The sequence below is a fragment of the Balaenoptera borealis genome (assembly GCF_965194805.1).
Source record: "Balaenoptera borealis genome assembly, chromosome: 13".
Classification (NCBI taxonomy): domain Eukaryota; kingdom Metazoa; phylum Chordata; class Mammalia; order Artiodactyla; family Balaenopteridae; genus Balaenoptera; species Balaenoptera borealis.
Window position 1 is genome coordinate 22,727,543 of NC_138870.1, and position 22,366 is coordinate 22,749,908.

The window sequence follows — 22,366 nt, forward strand, 5'->3', positions numbered from 1 at the left end:
GATTTCAATTTTCTTAAATTTACTGAGGCTTGCTTTGTGACCCAAGATGTGATCTATCCTGGAGCATGTTCCGTGTGCACCTGAGAAGAAAGTGTAATCTGCTGTTTTCAGATGGAATGTCCTATAAATATCAATTAAATCTATATGGTCTATTGTGTCATTTAAAGCTTGTGTTTCCTTATTAATATTCTGTCTGGATGATCTGTCCATTGGTGTAAGTGAGGTGTTAAAGTCCCCCACTGTTATTGTGTTACTGTTGATTTTCTCTTTTATAGGTGTTAGCATTTGCCTTATGTATTGAGGTGCTCCTATGTTGGGTGCGTATATATTTGTAATTCTTATATCTGCTTCTTGGATTGATCCCTTGATCATTATGTAGTGTCCTTCCTTGTCTCTTGTAACATTCTTTATTTTAAAGTCTATTTTATCTGATATGAGTATAGCTACTCCAGCTTTCTTTTGCTATCCATTTGCATGGAAAATCTTTTTCTATCCCCTCAGTTTCAGTCTGTATGTGTCCTTAGGTCTGAAGTGGGTCTCTTGTAGACAGCATATATATGGGTCTTGTTTTTGCATCCATTCAGCGAGCCTGTGTCTTTCGGTTGGAGCATTTAATCCATTCACATTTAAGGTAATTATCGATATGTATGTTCCTATGACCATTTTCTTAATTGTTTTGGGTTTGTTTTTGTACGTCCTTTTCTTCTCTTGTGTTTCCCACTTAGAGAAGTTCCTTTAGCATTTGTTGTAGAGCTGGTTTGGTGGTGCTGAATTCTCTTAGCTTTTGCTTGTCTGTAAAGCTTTTGATTTCTCCATCCAATCTAAATGAGATCCTTGCCGGGTAGAGTAATCTTGGTTGTAGGTTCTTCCCTTTCATCACTTTAAGTATATCATGCCACTCCCTTCTGGCTTGTAGAGTTTCTGCTGAGAAATCAGCTGTTAACCTTATGGGAGTTCCTTGTATGTTATTTGTCATTTTTCTCTTGTTGCTTTTAATAATTTTTCTTTGTCTTTAATTTTTGCCAATTTGATTACTATGTGTCTCAGCGCGGTTCTCCTTGGGTTTATGCTGCCTGGGACTCTCTGCGCTTCCCGGACTTGGGTGGCTATTTCGTTTCCGATATTAGGGTAGTTTTCGACTATGATCTCTTCAAATGTTTTTTAGGTTCTTTCTCTCTCTCTTCTCCTTCTGGAACCCCTATAATGCGAATGTTGGTGCACTTAATGTTGCCCCAGAGGTCTCTTAGGCTGTTTTCATTTCTTTTCATTCTTTTTTCTTTATTCTGTTCCATGGCAGTGATTTCCACCATACTGTCTTCCAGGTCATTTATCCATTCTTCTGCCTCAGTTATTCTGCTATTGATTCCCTTCTAGTGCATTTTTCATTTCAGTTATTGTATTGTTCATCTCTGTTTGTTTGTTCTTTAATTCTTCTAGGTGTTTGTTCTTTAATTCTTCTAGGTCTTTGTTAAACATTTCTTGCATCTTCTCAATCTTTGCCTCCATTCTTTTTCTTAGGTCCTGGATCATCTTCACTATCATTATTCTGAATTCTTTTTCGGGAAGGTTGCCTATCTCCACTTCATTTAATTGGTTTTCTGGTGTTTTATCTTTTCCTTCATCTGGTATATATTCCTCTGCCTTTTCATTTTGTCTATCTTTCTGTGAATGTAGTTTTCATTCCACAGGCTGCAGGATTGTAGCTCTTCTTACTTCTGCTGTCTGCCCTCTGGTGATGAATAGTCATTACTTATAGTGGAACTGTTCTCACCAAACCAGGCAGAAGTTATCTTTTTATCCTGTCCCATGAGGGGCAAAAGAAAAATTCTCCCAATGTTTTTGGTTTTCCCAATAGACTTTAAAATGTTATTCTGTACCTCTTTATATATCCTTAAAGCTTCTGGATGGCAAGAACCACAAATCCTCTATTATTATCAGTGTCTATTAGATAACAGAGACCCAATAAATGCTGTTATTTTGGTCTAATTCTGTCTAGCTATTATTTCATTTATCAAATTTGGATTTTCTCACTTGGATTAATGTCTTATTGAGGATCATTTATCAGTTTAGAAATATTATTTGTTTCTTCAAATAATTGGGTTCAATAGTCAATGTATTTTTTAAAGAAAAAATAATAAGCTGGATGAAGTAATAGGCTTAGAAAAAATCAGATAAATCCATGAAGATTCCTTAATTCACTCTGTTGGAAATTTTGCAAAATTAGCTTATTTCCAAAGCACTGAAAGTACTAGTTCAGTTCATGTAAACAATTTTTGAATGTTTAAGTGCTAGGCATTAAGGTGGAGAAAAATGGGCTAGGGAGTGAGGTAGACAGGATTATATCTATGAATGTGACAACCCTTGCCATCAAGAAACTTACAGAATAATATATTTGGTACTTTACAGAATTCTTTACAGATAGAACCCTTTGTATGTATAGTACACTTCCCTTTATTCACAATGATTGAGGAATAATTGGTAATTTGGTGACCTGAATGTAATCATTTTATATATATAAACATATAAATATATCTGTCACATACATACGTATATATATATATATATATATATGTATCTGTCACATATATATGTATATATCTGTCATATATATCATGTCCAGTTTTTGAAGAATTATAATATTATAATGTATAATATTATATATAATATTATAATAGGGGTCAGAAACATAGATTTGGCCATACTAGCTTGGCTTTATAATTCTCAAAAGTTTGGTTGATTATTTCATTTATTCATTTTCAATATATATTTGCCACCTTTTTTTATGTGCACGGCACTGTAAATGTATAAGAATACAAAGATAATCTTTCACTCATTCATTAGTTAATTTACTTAAGAAATATTTGTTGAGTACCAATGATGTTCCAGACATTGAATGATCAATCATTAGTCTTAAGAACTGTATAGTGTAGTAGGGGAGATACCAGATACAGATATACAGATACCAGAATATAGGATATTATGTTAGAAACCCAGTAAAAAATATAGAACGTGCTTAGCTATTCAGCAGACATATTAGCAAGTTTATTTACCTGCAACATGTTCTTTCATCAACCTGGTGATTTACCATTTCTTAATATCCCTTTTTAGCTGTGCCATACAAAAAGTTGTCTAGCCCCTTTAAAATTTTATCTCTTGGGCAAGATTACTGCTATTTGCAACAGTAGTCTGGCTTACTTATTCTAAACTTACCTAGCTCAAGTTGTGAAATGTACTCCCTTGTTCTAATATTTCAAAATTAAAAAAAAAAAATTTAGTGGAAAAAAAAATCTCATCTATGCCTTTCACAAGTTAATAGGTTTTGTTCTCATAAAAAGAGTCCAACTTCATATTCTCTCTTATAGCAACCCTTTTCCTTTGGTCATTTTATAAAAGGTGTTACTCACTTCTAAAATTCTGCTGAATATAATTTAATCTTTCTTGGATGATTTAGAAGTTACTTTAGGATGTTAACAGTGGCTCAGAATCAATTTTGTCAATAGCTGCCCATATAGTATGCCAAAGGCATTAAACTGGATTGGATTAAATTGACTGCAGAACTGGGTCATGCCCCAAATGCCACCAACTTAAATATATCAAATTTTCACTTGCCATTTTCCTTTCTCTCAAAAGTCAATAAAAAAGGTACAAGTTAAACTCTGATTAATTCGGATTCACAATGAATTAGAATTTACTGTATATACAGAGTTAAAGCATAGCATTACATTTTTATATTTAGCACACTTTTAATTAATCCAGAACAGTAGAAAGCTAAGTAAAGTACTTACATTAGCTGCACCAAGAAGTATTAACGTAGGCCCAAGACCTATTGTATATATTGATCTGAGCATTACTGACACAAGAAATGGCCGAATACCCACAGGCTTGGAGAGGAAAAACAGCATAGATGTGCAGATTGCAACTGCTATCCAAAGCAGAACTGAGAACAACGGTGAAAGTGTACCTGTAAAATGTGGAAGGAGTTTATTTTTACTAAGAACAAAACTAGAACATGTTAAAATATTTGTCACTCTACTTTATATAATACAGCAAGATAAGCCCTAAGACAGTGAATTTCAAAATAATACACTCTATACACTGTATACTTAGAGGAAATGTCTTTGTACACATTACTCATTATTACATTTCCAGAAAGTTTGTGATGAATCCCAGGCAGCTTAAATACTCACTAGTCAACGCTCCTTTCATTAAGTCTGAGACTTGTTCATCTTTCTCTCCTATGGGAGTTACATGCTAAATACTTTGGAGAGAGATATCTCACTTGGGAGTCTTAATTCAAAATTTATGATTAATGACCACTAAATGTTCAGCTAAATCAAATGGAATCAGGCAGTGAACTCATACCTTGTCCTGTTTTATTATTATCAAGTTTTTATATTATAGATTCCTCTAAAGAATTCAGAATGTAGAATATCCAGTCTTTAATGAAATAGACCTAAGCTTTAACTGTTAAAACACACAAGTGTATTTATGTGTATGAATACATATGTATATGTGTGTATTTAAAAGCCAAATCAACATCTAAAAAAACATGTTCAGCTATTTACATCATCAGAAAACAGAAGTTCCAAATGTTTCAAAACTAAACTCCATTACAACAAAAATTTCTTTAGAAATTGCTCTAAAAGGGGTTCAAAAATACATTTCCTTTTTAAAAAAGGACAATTCATTGACGTTTGCTCTGACATGGGGATTCAAAGAATCCCCCTCTGAAGGTCATGTGGTGCTATATTTGCAGAAGTAGATTAAAGGGCAACACTCTTGGGCTGATTAGACCTCAAACATGTGTCTTTAGGCTGATGAAGTCAGAGGGGAAACAATAAAATAGAGATTTTCCACTAGTGATTTCTCTGGGCCACACCTCTTTTTATTATTTATAAAATTCACTTCTGAATGCAAACACCACGAGTGCTCTGATGTGCAGAGTTTCTGTATTATCATGGAAACCACAGAATTATCTGGATTCCGTCAATGAATTCTGTTCAAGCCTTTAGTTCATGGTGAGTGCTAATGGGTCGAAAGTAGGCAGGAATATCCTGTCAGTCATTAAAAAACAAACAAAAGTCAGATAATGAGCAGCGCTGGTTTAGACAGGTTTACTTTTGCAATGTTGTTCTTATGTTATCTATTCAAGCAAGCAGTGATGGAAGAAGATTGGGAGGAGAGATCTGATCTGCCCCCTTACCAGATTCATGATCTGATAAGAGTACTTTGAAGATGGTGGAAAAAAAGGGGTAAGTTGCTTGCTCTGGAAATTACCTTCAATTCCTGTCCTCTGGCAACACGAACAAAATGGGTACCCAACTCATGTTTATTAAGACGCTGGCTTGTGAGCCCTCTATGTCTACCAAAACATAGCCTGACCACCAACTGCCCGGGCTTCACAGATCTGAAAGAGCCATGGAGAGAATGACGCCTTCAACCTTCTCTCACGCTTACTGGGGTGCCATCAGAACGTGAGCTCTGTCAGCGTGAGGACCACCTCTGGGCCTGTCCCAGTGCCTGGCATGCAGTAACAAACAAATATTTGCTGACTAAATGAATAAACAGAAACATAACCTGTGAGCTCGTTTTGAGTAAGTAACTAAGTCTCCAGTTACCAATTCCCCAAGTTGTGGAGCTTCACTCTTAAGTTTACTAAAACTGCCAACATCTTTGCACACTTAACAACTCTCAGCCACTCACTGGACTCTTCAGTATAATTCATAAGCAATGACTTGGTGTGACATTCTTATTTTAAAAGTCTCAGCTTTGGCACTGATAGTCACACTGTGCACTGTCACTAAGGCCTGATCATCTAACCACATCTTGACCACTCTTTCCCAGACAGTATCTGGCTTGCTGAGATTTCCCCTCGATTAAATATGAAATTATAACCATGAACTTACAACTGGGTATTTGATCCCTTTGTAGAGAGAACTCAAATGGTGTCTAGCCTAGTACCCTGCACAAAGTTTAGTGTTAAATATGTATTTGTGAATAGTAAATACATTTACAAATTACTTAAAATGGCTATTAATTTACAGTTTTGTCATTTGACAATTGACAATAATTTGTAATCATATTCTATAAGAATGATCATACTGTTTTCTAGCTGAAGATTTGATGCTAAAAGAATAAACTGAAACTCTCTGACAAACTTTAGAGAAGACAGTACAGACTGTCAAAGCCATTTTTTATCCATTAAGGGTCGAAAGGGGGGACTGTCTTCTTAATACTTTATATTAATTTTCTATAATGAGCATGTATTACTTTTGTAACAGAAAACATTTTTAGAATTCCCTCTATATATTATTGTTAGAAAGTATAAACTTTGTCCTTAATAAAAAAAATTCAAATAGAAAAATTGGAGACCTCAAGGCAATTCGCCTCTCCTATCTACCTCAACTGACTTGTTTATACGTTTACTTAGAGAGCTTGCTGCTTATTACTCCCCTCTTCATTGCTCTGCCTCTTGCAGAGCCTCAGAAGAATTTCCTGTTTCCCCCACATCAGTCCAGCTAAAGTAGACCAGATAAATCTATGGGTGTTCTTTACTATTGTGCCTCACTCCTTTCTTCATCCCTTAACTAGACTGTAAGTTCCTTGAGGACAAGGACAACCTTCCCAACCTTTGTATCTCTAGGGCCTAGCACAGTGCCTGGCACCCAGCCACACTTCATCAATGGTTGTTATTAAGATGAATGCATTAAAACCACCTTGAAGAACTTATTTCCTTTAACACAAAGCACTTGAGGGAAAAAAGAATTACACCCCAAATTCGAAAACAATATTTTTAAAAAATCATATGCTATCTGGATATAAGAAATTCCCATGGCAGCACTTTTCTCTGCTAACCGGTCTGCCTTTGCCGAACTGGGCAGGGATGGTTGGCATGGCAACGCTCAACTTCTGAGTGGACATCTCAGAGATTCCCTAGCGTCAACAGCTGTGGCTTCAGCCACAACCAGCATAGCAACTGGTTGGCACAAGTTTCTTTTTTAGAGAAGCACATGTTAAACATATAAACCAATCAACCAGACACGGAAACCCAGACCAAAACCTACAGCCACACGATAAGCCCTGGATTCCTGAAGAAATTCAGAGCTCTGCAAAGCCTGGCAATGAAAGGAGATTATCCGCAGTAGGGGTTGGGAGGGTGGGCGCCTTCTAAGCTGATCCTCTGAGAATCACCTTCCCCACTAAGTATCTCCCTTTAATTACTGTACACTACTACCCTGGTTGAAGGGTGACACTATTCTCTCACTTAATATTACAACCCAAGTGTGAACCAGAGATCTGGGCACAACTGATTCCCAGTAGCTCATGTGTGGTCAGGCTGGAAAATACCCTTGGAGAAAGCATACTCAGCCCATTCGCCCTGCCACATCAGCCACAGTGACTCCGGAGCAGTTTGCATTAGGATCTGGGGTTGGGAAAGGTGGCCCATTTTGACCACAGGTCTTTTTTTGGCCCAGGATTCACTAGGTGATTTTTGTGATCAACTTCTATACCCAGAAACCAGGAACCTCAGAGTTGGATGGAGTCTTCATATTTACTTCTTTTTTTCTTTTTTAACTTTTTATTTCAAAACTTTCTGACAATGTTACCATTGCAAATGTAATACAAAATTCCCATATACCCTTTACCTAGATTCCCCAAATACCTTACATAATCACATTACCATGATCAATATCTGGAAATTAATATGATATACCACTTTAATCTATACACCTTATTCAAAGTTCATGGATTGCCCAAATAATGTCTTTTTTCTGAACCAGGATCACACATTCTTTTTAGCTGTCATGTCTCTTTAGTCTCTTAATTCCTCAATATTTCTTTGACTTACATAAGCTTCAAGAGTATGGGCCAATTATTTTGTAGAATGTTCCTCATTCTGGATTTGCCTGAAATTTCCTCAGTTTATGCATTTTTGGCAAATGATGCCATGTCCTTGTCAGCACATCATGTCAAGAGGCACTCGATGTTGCTGTGTCTCATTACTGGTGACATTAACATTGATCACATAATTAAACTGATTTCTCCACTTTAAAGTCACTCTTTTTTCTTTTATAATAAGTATATTATGGAGAAATACACTTTGACTATGTCAGTATCCTGTTTCTCATTATACTTTTTCATCTAACACTCACCTATTAATTTTAGCATCCACTGATGATTCTTACTACCGTATGATGTTCGCCAAATGGTGACATTCTGTTTCCATTATTCCTTCTACACTGATTAATTGGAATACTTTCTCTTCTATCAATATAGACTGCTGGACTGCTGGATTCTTATTTTATTCTATGGGTTATTACGTATTACTGTCAGTATTTTTTCTCAAAATTTCCACTGATGTGGCCACTGGGAGACCTTTCAAGTTGAATCCTGTGTTCTCTGACATGGCCCCATCACTTTTTTTAGCACTTTTTGGAAGGAATCTTATGATTAACTAATTCATCTTTAAATTGCCTCAAAGTGCTCCAGCCATGGAGTCATCTGGCCTATGCTTGACAAAATCCAGGGTTAGAGACTTGCACGTCCAGCACAGAATTTACCTTCTCCAGCCAGTTCTGATGGCCAAGTGTGCTAGTCAGTCTTAACTTTGCTTCCTCAGCCTTCCTAGCTATGCATAGCGTGTAACTGAAGGTTGGCGGCTCAGTTAATCCTGACCAAAATTGTAACCTTATTCATGGAGTTATAATTAAATAACCCATCTAGAACTGTAATCAGATTACCCAAACAATCTGCGGATTCCACATTGCCAAAATGGCAGCTCATGCCTTCCCTCCCCTCTTAGCGCCACACCCACACCCAGATACCTAAGAGTGCGCCTCCATCTTGGCTACTACTGTTAACGTCTATTCAGTCCCTTTTGAAGAGTAAAGTCTGCATCTGACGATGACACAGCATGTTTTCCTGCCTTGTTTGTGTTAGTCCTATTTCTTTCTGAGGCTGGAGCCTCATTCCAAATTCTACTATGTATGTGGTTTCAAGTTCTTGTTCAAGGACCAGTTGTATTAGCAACACCTTGGGAACTTGTTAAGAAAATACACAGTTCCAGATTCTACTCCCGAATTATTGGGCAAATCTTCCTAAGCCTCTAAGTCTTTATCCGTGAGGATGAAGTACTTACTTTATGGATTGTCAGGAAGATTAAATGAAGTTATGCATATGACGTGCTTAGCATTTTGCCTGATCCTATCTAAACGGTAAACAATAACAGCTGCTGTTATCCTCATCAGTTTTACTATCATAATTGTTATAGTCAGGCAAATATGAAAAAATGTAGCGGGTGTTCTACTTTCTCCTGCTGAGTAAATAGATGTCCAGAGGGGTGGCAGTGCCCATCTCCATGATATTTCATGTACAGTTGGTGGCAGCAGAGGCTGTATACTTTGGCTCTGGTGGTCTCGTAAAGGTATCATGGAATGGAACTCAGGGAAGATGATGTCCTGTATAAAGGGACACCGGTTACCTACACACTCCCAACCTAATCATCCATGGAGAAAAGTCCTAGATTGTAAACAAAAGCGTTAACTTTCTACTCTGAGATCTGCCATTCTTCAGCTTCTCTGGGATTCCATCTCTTTATGTGTCAAATGATGATTTGATATTAGATGATTCCAGAACTGCTTCCATATCTAAGATGTTATGCTTCTATTAACCAGGACACTATGATCTACTCTCAGCATTCCGTGTGCAGATGATACTAATTTATCATTTCCGGCTGGACTTCTCCCCTTAACAAGAGTTACATTCTTCTATGCCAAGAGGGCTATCATCACTAAATGAGACTAAACACAATGAAGAGAAAGCTGCTTCTACTTCCTGCTGTATTTGCAACTTCCCTACATAGGGCGGCCAAATATTTGCTATGTTTCCATTGCTATTTAACTCACACATCTACTCCACTGCCAAATATTCTTCTTTTATTAGCACTGGCGTACCTTCTAAAAGAATCAAACTTTTTATGACCACTCAGATTATACCCAAAGGCTAGAACTTTGATATCTGCTGTCTGTAACGGACCTTTGAAATAATAAATTACCACCACACTCCCATATCCCTTTCTGCTCACCTCCAGTTCATCTGAAATAGGCCTAAACACCTGTTGCTCGTGTCATACCATCCTTTTCACTGAGCTTCCCTTTGTAGTACTACTATTTATCTTGTAACAACAAACAACATCGACAGCTAAGCTTTACGGCGCGCTCACCAGCCGCTATTCTAACTGCTGTACCTATAGCATCTCATTAGATTCTCACATAATCCTATGAACAGATGAGATACAAAAGCACCTTGTGGTGATTGTTTGCTGGCATCTCCCATCTTGTCCTCCAAGCCATTCTCTCAACGCCCATTCCAAAGTTATTGACTGGATTGTATCCCAAGCCTGTGACATATTTTCCCATATGCACTTTTGCCAGATTTAAACAAAACTTAATTCCCACAGTCCCACCCTTTAGCATACCTCTCCTATTATTTCCCATTTCACTTAACATGGGATAATTTCTCTTGTCTTTGCTTTTGCAAAACCTCATGTATTGTTCGTTTAATAATATCAACTTCATAGTCAATATCCTTTATGCTCTATTATCATATTGTCTTACCCTGTACATTTAAAAACTGCTTTTCAGATTACTTGCCTGCTCCTTGTAGAAACCTCAGACAACACGGAAAGCAAAGAGAAGAGAGTAAAATAGAGATTCTACTTATTTATCTCAGTCAACATTTTGGCATACATCCCTCTCATTTTTCCCATATATTTATGCAATTGAAACAATACAGTATAAAAATGCTTTCAGTCACAAAAATTACATACAAATAATTTTTTCATTGCCTTATTTGTCAATATATAATATAGCTCTACTAGCTCTTCTGTATATGAGCTTTTTGAAAAACATTTATATTGACCATCGTTTTTTGCCTACTCTCCTTACCATCATTCTCTATTTCCAATGAATAAAGAAAATCTGTTCAACAAGAATGTAATTGTTGTAATTGGGAAGGTTTAGATAGTTAGGGCATGCATCAAGAGTATTGTTTTTAGACTCAAAAATACTTATCATTTAAAGACAGACAAGCACTTGCCTTCATCTCCATCATCCCCAAATGGGTAGAAGAGAGCCACAGCTAAGTTGATAAACACAGCCAGGTTGAAGGAGATGCTCCCCCAGAGAGAAATGTGCCTTGAGAACCAGAACAGGGCAGGGTTACCTAGCGGGAAAGAAGCGCAGTGGAACAGAACAGAAAATGAATTTTGATTTCATCACAAGACCCCTCCTGAAATAACATTTTACTAAATGCATTTTTGTAAACTACTATAAAACTACGACTTATTTTAGAACATTTATAATCGATACCAAAAAGGAGTTTTCTATTTGATTCCTTCTTTCTCCTTTAGCCAGTTTACATCTAAGCCATTGTAGAAGGATGAGTAATTCTGCAATTGCTAAAGGTGGTCAGAAAAGATGATTCTATATGAATTCTCTTTAATTTATCCCTAGAACAGATTAGGGGGGAAGAGAGTTTAGCAGCCGCCTGGGGCCCCTATTAATGGAATGGTATACATTGCTGTGTAATTTAGTAATATTGATAAATTGGTCTCACTCCCATGTCTTAAAGTAAAATAAAACCCCCCACCCCTTGCACAGATTTATCTCTGGTGAAAATTCCAAATCACAGTCACAGCTACCTGAAACTCTGAAACTTAACAGCATGGCATAGCATTGCTTACAGGGAACTAGTGATTTATAACACTAAGTTTTAAACCTTTAGGCTTCCCGAGAACTTGTTGGGTTTGCAACAGCAGAAGTAAATGAAATATACAACAAGAACTACCAATAAGTGGGAGAGGCTTTGCTGAATATTTTCAGAAACGGGATTCTGTATCTGTCATCAGAAATGAATTAGCAGATGCATCTACTGAATACAACTGACATTTACATAAACCAAAACTCAGTTCTTTTCACCTCTCCTAAAGAACTGAACAGATAAGTCATGCATATAAGTTTGACACGTGACTTATTCAAGTCTTGTCCATTCTCTAACTCTTAATAGTTTAACATCAGATTTAAAATATTGGAGTCAGTTGAGGGGGAAAGACATCTCAATTTTCAAATAGAAATTTTAAGCTTTTCAAATTATGTTCTGTGAATTCCAATCTCAAGTCTGTTGCTTACTTATAAACTACACTTCCCTTCAGTACTTCTTGTTTTCCTTCTCTTGGAATGGAGCATTCCAGCACTGGAATAGGCTATGATTAGCCGTGGGATTTAGTTGACTAATGTGTCATAAATTGTAAACATCTGCATCTCCATCATTCCTGAATTAGGAGTCCTCATTTTAAAAAGCAGAATATTAAGACAAAATCAGAAGATGTTGATGCATACATTTGTAATAACAAATCCATCAAATGAATTAGATCTGTCTATAACCTGATCATAAGCTGCTTCCATATTTTAAAAGTAAACTGTACGTTGGAAATTATTTTAAGATTTGGTTTTTTAAAAAATATTTATTTATTTATTTGGCTGCACCGGGTCTCAGTTGCGGCATGGCAGGATCTTTCAGTTGTGGCATGTGGGCTCCTTTAGTTGCGGCATGAGGGCTCTTAGTTGCAGCACGCGGGATCTAGTTCCCTGACCAGGGATTGAACCTGGGCCCCCTGCATTGGGAGGGCAGAGTCTTAACCACTGGACCACCAGGGAAGTCCCAAGATTTGTTTTTTGATAAATGACAAAACATTTATCTAAAAAAGCACAGATCCTACAAGCACTGGCTCATTATTCAATTTACTTTTTGTCAAGAACAAAAAGTATGTTTATCAGATTGAGTTTTCATATGTATTCTGGACACCCAAAATTTTCTCTGAATTCCATAAGGTTCTACACGGTAAAATGCTAAGGGAGAGTAATTTCTATATTTTTTTCAAATATTCTGCTAAGAAAGTGTGACAATGCATGCTACAATCTTTATCCAAAGATGCTATGTCTCAAGCTCAACCAAGTTCATAAAGCACAATCACTGAAGTTCCTAGGGAACTAAAATGATGAAGCACTGTTGAGTAGAGGTACTGAGAACATATGCCTGCCTGTCTGGAAAACCTTCCCAAAAGTCAGAAAAGACCTAATCAAAAGTTTTCCCTTATCAATTTTTGTTAAAAACTCATGATATTTCTCATCTGGGAAAATAAAGTTTATTTTAAACTTGAAAATTTTTCAATTTTTTTGTAAACTTTTTAAAAGACTTTTTATTTTATTTTATTTTTTAACTTTTTATTTTATATTGGAGTATAGTTGATTAACAATGTTGTGTTAGTTTCAGGTGTTCAGCAAAGTGATTCAGTTATCCATATACATGTATCCATTCTTTTCCAAATTCTTTCCCCATTTAGGTTGTTACATAATATTTCCAAATAGACTGGAGACCTGAGAAATAAGTGATGGGAACTGGATTATGGTAACTTTTAACTGTGACATTATAACCCTGCCTTATTTGAATGCAAGTGTCACACAATTTTTACTTTGATTTGGTGAGGTACAGATATGTTGAAAGATAGAATGACTCTCAGAAGAAAACATTAAACAATCTACTCAATTATAAGATCAGAAACACAAGAGGACAAAAGTGCTGGTGCCGACATCTCTCCACCCCATTCACTGACTGTTAAGGCCGGTCAGGGCCTGTTGATGCACTTCAAACCTGCAGCTGTTCCAAGGCTGAAACATACAGCTGCCATCTTGGATGTCATAATATTTATAAAACTATAGGATCAGCACTAAAAGGTGATCTAATTAGTCAGAGTCTTCTGTTTTCCTTAAGCTACAGGTGTCTTGGCTTCAGTTGTAGACTGAGCTTACAATCTTAAGCCTATAAACGATCTCAGTAACATCAGATGGCAAGAAATTAAGAACCAATTGAAATGAATACTGTCAGGTATCCCAAAGTACCAAGGTATCTATCATTATGCTCAAAATGAACCATTTCAGTTTACTGTACTTACTCCTGATTTTCTTCTGCCACTTCATCTCATTGTAGAGATCTTCCGTTTGCTGGAAAAAGTCATTCACTTTACTTCCTTGTTCATCCCTTTCCGTGGTATTGAACACGCGGCACTTGGATTCTCGCGTGAGGTATTCACATATATTGGGGACGGGAAACACTATTTGCTCCATTGTCCTATCATGCCGAACAATCTGAAAACATTAATTTGCATTTCTTTCAGGCTTCGGATGGTCTTAAACTATTTTCTGTTTTTATCATGACTTTATTAATGATACTTTATGACTTCAGTTATGAAAAAATAGACCAATTTGAAGTATTTGAAATAGTCCTTTACATTTTTCTCTTTAAATGAGAGAAATTAACTGGACTAATGTATTACAAGTATTATATTTTGTTATAAATAACAAAAGAAAATCTTTATTCTTTCTGGATTAGCATTAAACTCTTGCCACGCATTTTTATTTTCATGAAGTACATCAGAGAACTAAGAGGGTCTTAACTGGCAAGTGACTGGCTATGTAATCTTAGGCACAGCACTTGGTATATTTTTATCCTGCTGTTAGCCTGTTCTTCCTAAAAAGGGCTGTTGGGGAACAAATGACATATACAACATGATGTGCCCTGAGTTCTACAGAGAAAAATGCTTTATGTCATTAAAATGTGGCAAAACATATTTTTGTAGGTATAACATCCATTCAAGCATATACCCAGATGTGAATAGTCATTATTTTGTACTTCTCTTATTTGGTATTTGTAAGAATTTAACTTTAAACAACAACAACAACAACAAAACCCAGGGTAAATGTTTTCATACAGCTTTCCTATGTCACATGGGTTTGTGTAGACTAAGTCTCAAGCTTCATATTTATGTACTCTACCGAGCTCTCAAGAATGAATCACAGGATTGGTTTAAGGCAAAAGAGTCATTCTATTTCCCTTTGACTGGTATGGTGATGAGCAAATAGCCTAGCTCTGGGAAATGAGGCATAAGGAGAAATATCCTGGGGTTACGAGGTGCTCCCAGGAAAGATTTTGCTTCCTGAAAAGACAGAAAGCCACACGAGACAAATAAAATAACAACAAAAAATCAAATACACAACACAAAAGCTCTTTTTTGCCTGTACCATCTTTCTTCCTGCTTAGAACAAAAGGTGGTGATGATACTTAAAACTTTGGCAGCCATTTTGCAACCATGAAGTGACATATCACCAGCATAATAAGGAAGACTTAGCAGAAGAGATGAAAAAGGTCTGAGTGTTTGAAGACATCACTGAGTCATTTAATCAATTATAGAACTACTGGTACCTCCAGACTTCCCATTATGTGGGATAATCAAACATTTTTATCGTTTAAAAAATTGTCAGTCTGGTATTCTTTTACTTGTAACTGAAGCTACCTTAAATGATATGTTATATACACAGACCACATACTAGAATACTATCATAAAACAAAGAAGAAATTTGTAGTGGTAAATAAAATTCTTGAACATAGGCTAAAAAAATCAATTGTACAAAGGAAGAATTGGACCTATTTGGTATGGTAAGCAACTATGTGTGGGAAAAAAAGGTTTACTTGATCCAACAGTGTCAAACATTTAAAAAAAAACTCAGGGTGCATTTAAGAAATAATGTTCTGATCACTGTAAGCCAAGCTTTTCAGCCCCTTTAGGACACGTTATGTTTGATCTTGGTTGTTACATTTTACAAGGAGCATTGACAGACTGGAGGGATTACTGAAAGAGATGGGAATGTGTTAACCGTAAAAAGCCAAAAATGTATACTTTTTAAAATATACTTATTCAACAAATGCTTATTCAGTCCTTAGGTGAGGAGTCCTGGGAAATTCAAAGTGAAAAAACAACATGAATCCCTATCTATAAAAGCTTGTATTGCTTACTAATCACAATGGTTCTTCAAATGTTAGAGGCAAGCTGTCATGTTGACAGGGTAGCAAATATTCGGAACAGTAGGCAAACATAAAAGTGGGCTAGAGTGCATGTTTTATCAAAAAATAACTTTCTAATTATTGGAGTTATTCCAAATTGGATGTTTCCTCCTGAAGTGGTGAGATCACTATCACAGGAAGAATTTAAAGCAGAAACAGGATCCTTATAAAGCAATTCCTCCTTGGATAGGTGAACAGACTAGGTAACCCACAAGGTCCTTCCTATTTCCCAGGGTCTTTGAGTCTATAACATATAGACAAACTATTATTTTCAACAGTACTCATTATTATGCTTAGGCTCCAAGAACAGTGTTCAGTTTTGGAAATAAAAGGATGATCAAGACTAGCTTCTGCCTCAAACAGGGGACAAGTTACCCAGAAGAAGCTAACAGTATTCCCACATGACACATTAACAGAATGATCAAACTGCTGTGGGAGCATAGTGGGATGAAATTAATGAATGCCTGAAGGAAGGAGGGGAGTCCTCTCTGAATAGGTCATATGAGCTGGTCTTTGAACGAACATGAGGATTGGTCAAAGCGAAGAATTTAGATCATCAACTCAGACTACTCCTTTGAACCCTTAACTTCTATATCCAACTTAATGCATTCCTCAAAGTCACCTCAAATTCAATTTATCCAAGAATCAACAAATGATCTTCCTGTTCATTTTATCTGCCAAAGCTAGGATCCCCATGCATAACACCAATTTCTGTTCATTTATTCAAACCAGAAGCCCCAGGGGCATCATTTTCCCCAGTATTTCCCTCACCTTACATGTGCAATCCAATATCAAGCATCAAGCCCTTTACATATGTATATGTGTGTGTGTGTTATAATATATGTGTGTCTATTTTCTCTAATCAAGTCATCTTCAGTACCACCATTTCTCCCTTTTCTATCTTCCTATTTCATCTACCTGCATTCTTTGCCTCATTCCCTTTTCCAATCCCTTTTCCAAACAGCAACTTCAGTAATCTTTTGAAGAGAGTCATTCCCCTTCCTATGTTCTTTCACCTTCCCTTCATTTAATTCTACCTGAAATCCCATGCCCAAACTTTAGTACAGAGGAACCTCTACTTATTCTTTTAATATATACTTTATGACAACCTTCTCTGTGAAATCCATCCTGAAATTCCCCAGGCACAGTTAATCACTATTTTCTCTAAATTTCGCTGGTCTTTGTTTATACAATTACTACACAGAATGACCTTCTCTATGTGTATGTAATTGGTAAAGAGTAAAGGCTCAGTAAACATTTACCGAATATATGTATTTACAGCTAAATCTCTCCTCACTGCTGGGAACCAATAAAAGTCCAGCTTCAATAACAGCCTCTGTCTCTCACACACAAGTATTAACCCAACCTCTACCTCTGGCCCACCTGCTATTCTACCTGCCCATTCTGTCTACCATTCCTGATATTCTCTTCTAATCACTGGCTTTGTACTTTGGCCTCTGGGACCTTCTGCAGAACCTTGGTGGTTTGATGATTTATTCGTATCAATTTCTCCGGCTTCCTGACTTTGCCAGCTTCCCAGTTCCTAAGCACCTGATGTAGTGAGCAATGTTTTTGCTGCTGGTCCGGCTCATGCACTGCACTAAGTCAAGTCTACCACCAAAGCTATTAATGTTTATAAACGTGAGCAAGGGATTCATTTTGAGACACAAAGTAATAATTCTCATGATTGCAAAGGTTTGGCAACAGTAAACAAGAAGGTACAGTGATTATGTACCTTGAGGGTTAATAGCAGTGATGCCATCATGCACTCTGCTGAAAACTAAAAATATCTGCCAAAGTGAATGAATGTGTGAATGTAAATTACGAGTGACAGGCGTCAACTACTCTGCTCACTTCTGCCTGATTAGCTCTGCCAACCAGTTTCAAAATGATACCATAGCTAGTGAATGACAGCCAGATGGGTCTCACAACACAAAATGATTAAGGCCATGTTGACCCACACCTCCTGAACTGCCACCAGCCCTTCAATAAGGTCTCATTTACGGGGGTGGGACTGAATTGCTGCAATGTGAAATGGACATTGTTAAACCATTTCAAGCTCATGCTATCAACATGAAAACTTTGCTAGTGCCTTCCGTTTTTCCCATCCTTCTGAATACTTTCTTACACAGAGATCTCTACTTTAATAAGCTTTCCATAGTTTTTAAAAAGAAACCATTTCTTGAATGATAATATCCACTATAATAATCCTGTCTCTAAAATATCACTGCTCTGCAATGATCTCTTCCAGGACCAAAACAAAACAAACAAAAAAAACCAACCTTATTAATTATAAAAGAGAATTTACATATATTTCTGGTCAAAAAATAAAGACAACTTTGAAAGATGTGCACATGAATTTCTTATACGTCACTGCTCACATCTCTTTTTTTGGTATATATACTTTTACAGTTTACATCACTCAATTCTACTTCGTTGTTCTAGGAAACAATAATGAAAATGGTCTGAAAGAGAAAGTACACATATCTTTTCACAGTTGGTCCCATTCAAGAAATAATAGATGGTTACCTCGATCTGTGCAGTGTGGTTGGCATAATACTTTAAGGCTTCATCACCATCATCTGGATCGGATCCTGGTTTGAGCATCTGCTGCAAGAGTTTGTTGTGGCGTGCCAACTAGAGGGGAAAAGAGGGAAGAAATGTTTTAGGACTTTTTTTTTCCCCTGTCCTGGGGACAAACTTTGAAAATACTTTGTCCACTTGTATACATAGCTTCACAGTTCTGGGGTTAATGGCAATTAATTCCATTTCAGGAAAGCATGTCTATTTGAAAGGCATAAATAACAACGTCACTAGAGCAATCTTACATTTTTATTTGGCGATATACCTTCTTAGCATGAGAAGACTGTGTCTTGCCCAGAGTAGGTATTCAATTACTATTTGTTGACTAAATACACATCTTCAATAATGTATAATTGTGCCAGGAAGAAGAAAAGCCCACAGTGATATATAATTGATACTCCTTATAATAAATAACTTGATGAACACGGTGATAGTTCAGTGGGTAGTGGTACCAATATAAATGGCAGCTTCTTATATACACATAAATAGGTATCTATGTTTCCTACAGCACCTAATCAAAGCTCTACAGTTAGCAGTTTGTACTAAAATCCTATGCTTCTACATGTTCATATGTCAATACTGGTACTTTATGAGTACAGATCTCAGTTTTATTGTAATTGAAACCGAACATTTAAAACACAAAAATTTCACCATAAATTATCTTAACCTGCTGTTGATAGAAGTAATCTTTCTCGTTTGAATGTCTATGGCATTTGTTGGTCAGTTCTCTCACTCTGTAGATAACTAATACCTATTGCCTTCAGATATCTCTTTTATGGCTGTCTTGAACAATCTCTAAAACCTCATAATGTCTTTAACCTTTCAGATTTTCTATTAAGCCTCAAGTTCCCTGAGGGCTTCTAGTAACAAAGAATCTGCCATATAATTCTTTTATTCCTAGTACCATTCCTATCTCTTACTCTGTGCCAGGTACTATCCTAAACATTTAAGTACATGAACGCATTTGATCCTAGGAAGAAATCCTCGGGTAAGCACTCTTATCCTCATTTTACAGATAGAAAAACTGAGGCACAGACCATTTAAGGAAATTGTCTGTGAGAATGTAGTTTTCCATCTAATAATAGAGCCAGTACTGAATGCAAGCAGTGTGGTTCCAGAGTCAATACTCTTTTATCAACATTAAAGAGCAATAAATAAGTCTTTGTATTACTCATGAAATGTTACTGTTAATTGTAAGTATAAAGAATGGAGATAAATTTTAAACAATAATCCAGAGCCTATAAAACTAAAACTAAATAAACAGCATCCTTGTTAGTGATAATTTGATAAGTTATTCATTCCATTGATGTTGCTCATTTTTGAAACTATTATTTTAGAATTGGCTTTCAGGGATATTTATAAATCACTCAAGAAAGCCATTTCCGGGGCTTCCCTGGAGGCGCAGTGGTTGAGAATCCGCCTGCCAATGCAGGGGACACGGGTTCGAGCCCTGGCCTGGGAAGATCCCACATCCCGCGGAGCAACTAGGCCCGTGAGCCACAACTACTGAGCTTGCGCGTCTGGAGCCTGTGCTCCGCAACAAGAGAGGCCACGATAGTGAGAGGCCCGCGCACCGCGATGAAGAGTGGCCCCCCGCTTGCCACAACTAGAGGAAGCCCTCGCACAGAAACGAAGACCCAACACAGCCAAAAATAAATAAATAAATAAATAAATAAATAAATAAATAAATAAATAAATAAAAAGAAAGCCATTTCCTGTTTTATATTTACATTTTATTTTTGACTGAAATGTGAATTATACAGATTTTATTACAAACCACAGTCATAAAACTTGTTGTGACTTGTAGGTGTTTCTAAAAATCTAAATGAGTTTCAAAGGATAAAACTATGGTAATCATTTAGGCACATGAGCATATGTTTTAAGAAATGGCCAGTTCTTCAAAGCATGGACTGGCATGATTTGCGTACAGATTGGATCTGGGGCATGAGAGAAAGAGAGGAGTTCAGGGTGACTCCAAAATTATTGACCTGAGCAACTGAAAGTTTAGAAATGTTGCTTACTAAGGAAAAATGCAGGAGGAGCATATTCAGGCGGTGAGTATCTGGACTTTGGTTTTAGACACATGAAGCTTTAGACATCATCCAAAGGGAGAAGGCGAGCAGGCTGTTGACATCTGTCAGGAGTTCTGGGCAGAGGCTGGGGCTGGAGCTAAATGTCAGGGGTCATCAGTATATGACTGGTATTTGAAACCATGAACCTTAGTGAGATCACCTAAAGTAAGCTTAGACAGAGAAAGGAGATCTAAGGAACTCTGACAGAGGCTAGAAAGATGAGAGGCATCAGCAAAGCAGACTGAGAAAGTTGGGCCAGTGAAGTAGGAGCAAAACCAGTGAAATCAGGTGTCCTGGCAGCCAAGTGAAGAAAGAACTTTAAAAAATGGAGGCAGCGATCATCTGCATCAAATCAGATGAGGAGTGGGAAGTGGTCACTTGTTTACCAACTTGGAAGTCATGGTAACCTTGACAACAGCAGGTCAGGCAGTGGTGGGCACCAACGCCTAGCTGTAGTGAGTTTAAGTAAGAATGAGAGGAGGAGAAGTACAAACGATGAATGTAGGCAGATCTTGAAGAGTGTTGCTCTAAGGGGGGAGCCAAGAAATAAGGTGGTAGCTAGAGAAAGGGACAGGGTAAAAGGGAGGATTTTTTTTAAGATGGCAATTATAACGTCATGTTTGTTTGAGAGAGATGGAACATTTGCTAAAGCAATGTCTTGACTAGGTGAGAATGGAATGATCTAGTATATAAGTGGAAGAACTTGCCTCAGATAGAAACAAGTTCAGCCACAGTGTCAGCAGAGAATACGGGTGGGCAGTTGTGGTGGATACACAGAGTAGTTCTTTTCTGGTTACTTTTATTTTCTCAGTGGAGTAAAAAGCTGACAAGGAGGATGAGAGAGGTTTGGGAATTTGAGGAAGAGAAGGTATGGAACAGTCTGCTAGGGAAAGTGAATGGACTTGGAAAATGGGATTGTCAGGAAACCCCAAGGGTCCCCCTTTTGCTATGGTCAAAGTGAGGGCAATAAGCATCTTTGTGTTTTTGTCCCTTGATGTTCATCTGTCAGGGTCCAGACATGGAGTAAGCAGAGTTGTAATTAATGAGGTTGTGGTTTTGCTGGGTGAGGTCAACAACGTACAAAAAAGAGAGAGGTGGAATTTAAGAGTCTATGCGAGGAATGTATATGGGACCATGGAATCCAAGCTGAATAAGGAAGGAAATGAAGTCAGGAGGGACATGAAAAGGTGACAGGATCAATGAATTGTAGTTTCTAACGTGGTTTTAAAATGTGTTGGGAGTTAGGTGGGAGGAGGAAGGGCCGGTTAGGGAGGGCTAGTCAGAGTGAGCTACTCGGAATGGAGCTTACCGACAGAGTGCAGGGAGCAGTGATCAGCAAGGACCAGGTTTCAGGAGTGTCTATCATCTCATTGCTTCTCACACCTCCACACCACCCTGGTCCCAGTCACCATCTCCTCTCGCCTGGAATTCTGCAATAGCCTCGTACCTGGTCTCCTGGCTCCACCCTTGTCTTTCGGAGTCGCCTTAACCCAGGAGCTGGTGTCATCTTTTTGATCAGATGATGCCTCTTTTCTGCCCCAAACCCTCGGGCGGCTGTCACCTCATTTAGAGCCTGAGCCCCATCCTCACCGTGGCCAAGAAGGATGACAGAATCTGGCCCCGCTCCCTTTCTGGACTCCTCTCCTGCTACCCTCCCCACAGTCCCAGCCCCACTGGGCTCCTGCCTGTTCCTTCAACCCGAGAAGCACGTTCCCATCTCAGGGATTTCGCAGTTGCGGTTCCCTTGGCCTGGA

At 37.6% G+C, this 22,366-nt stretch overlaps 1 protein-coding gene across 4 annotated transcripts in view; it reads right to left on the reverse strand.

Annotated features, from left to right (window-relative positions):
• Positions 1-22,366, reverse strand: part of ITPR2 (inositol 1,4,5-trisphosphate receptor type 2) — a 519,313-nt gene that overhangs the window by 94,218 nt on the left and 402,729 nt on the right. For 3 of the 4 annotated variants that reach the window (XM_082352042.1, XM_082352040.1, XM_082352041.1), the window contains 4 exons: positions 18,487-18,594; positions 14,012-14,204; positions 11,098-11,223; positions 3,786-3,961 (listed from right to left, as the gene is read on the reverse strand). In XM_082352042.1, the coding sequence (XP_082208168.1) occupies positions 3,786-3,961; positions 11,098-11,223; positions 14,012-14,204; positions 18,487-18,594 (603 nt within the window). Of the gene's footprint in view, positions 1-1,368; positions 1,730-3,785; positions 3,962-11,097; positions 11,224-14,011; positions 14,205-18,486; positions 18,595-22,366 lie in introns of those variants that run through there. The other variant, XM_082352043.1, reaches the window with a different exon arrangement.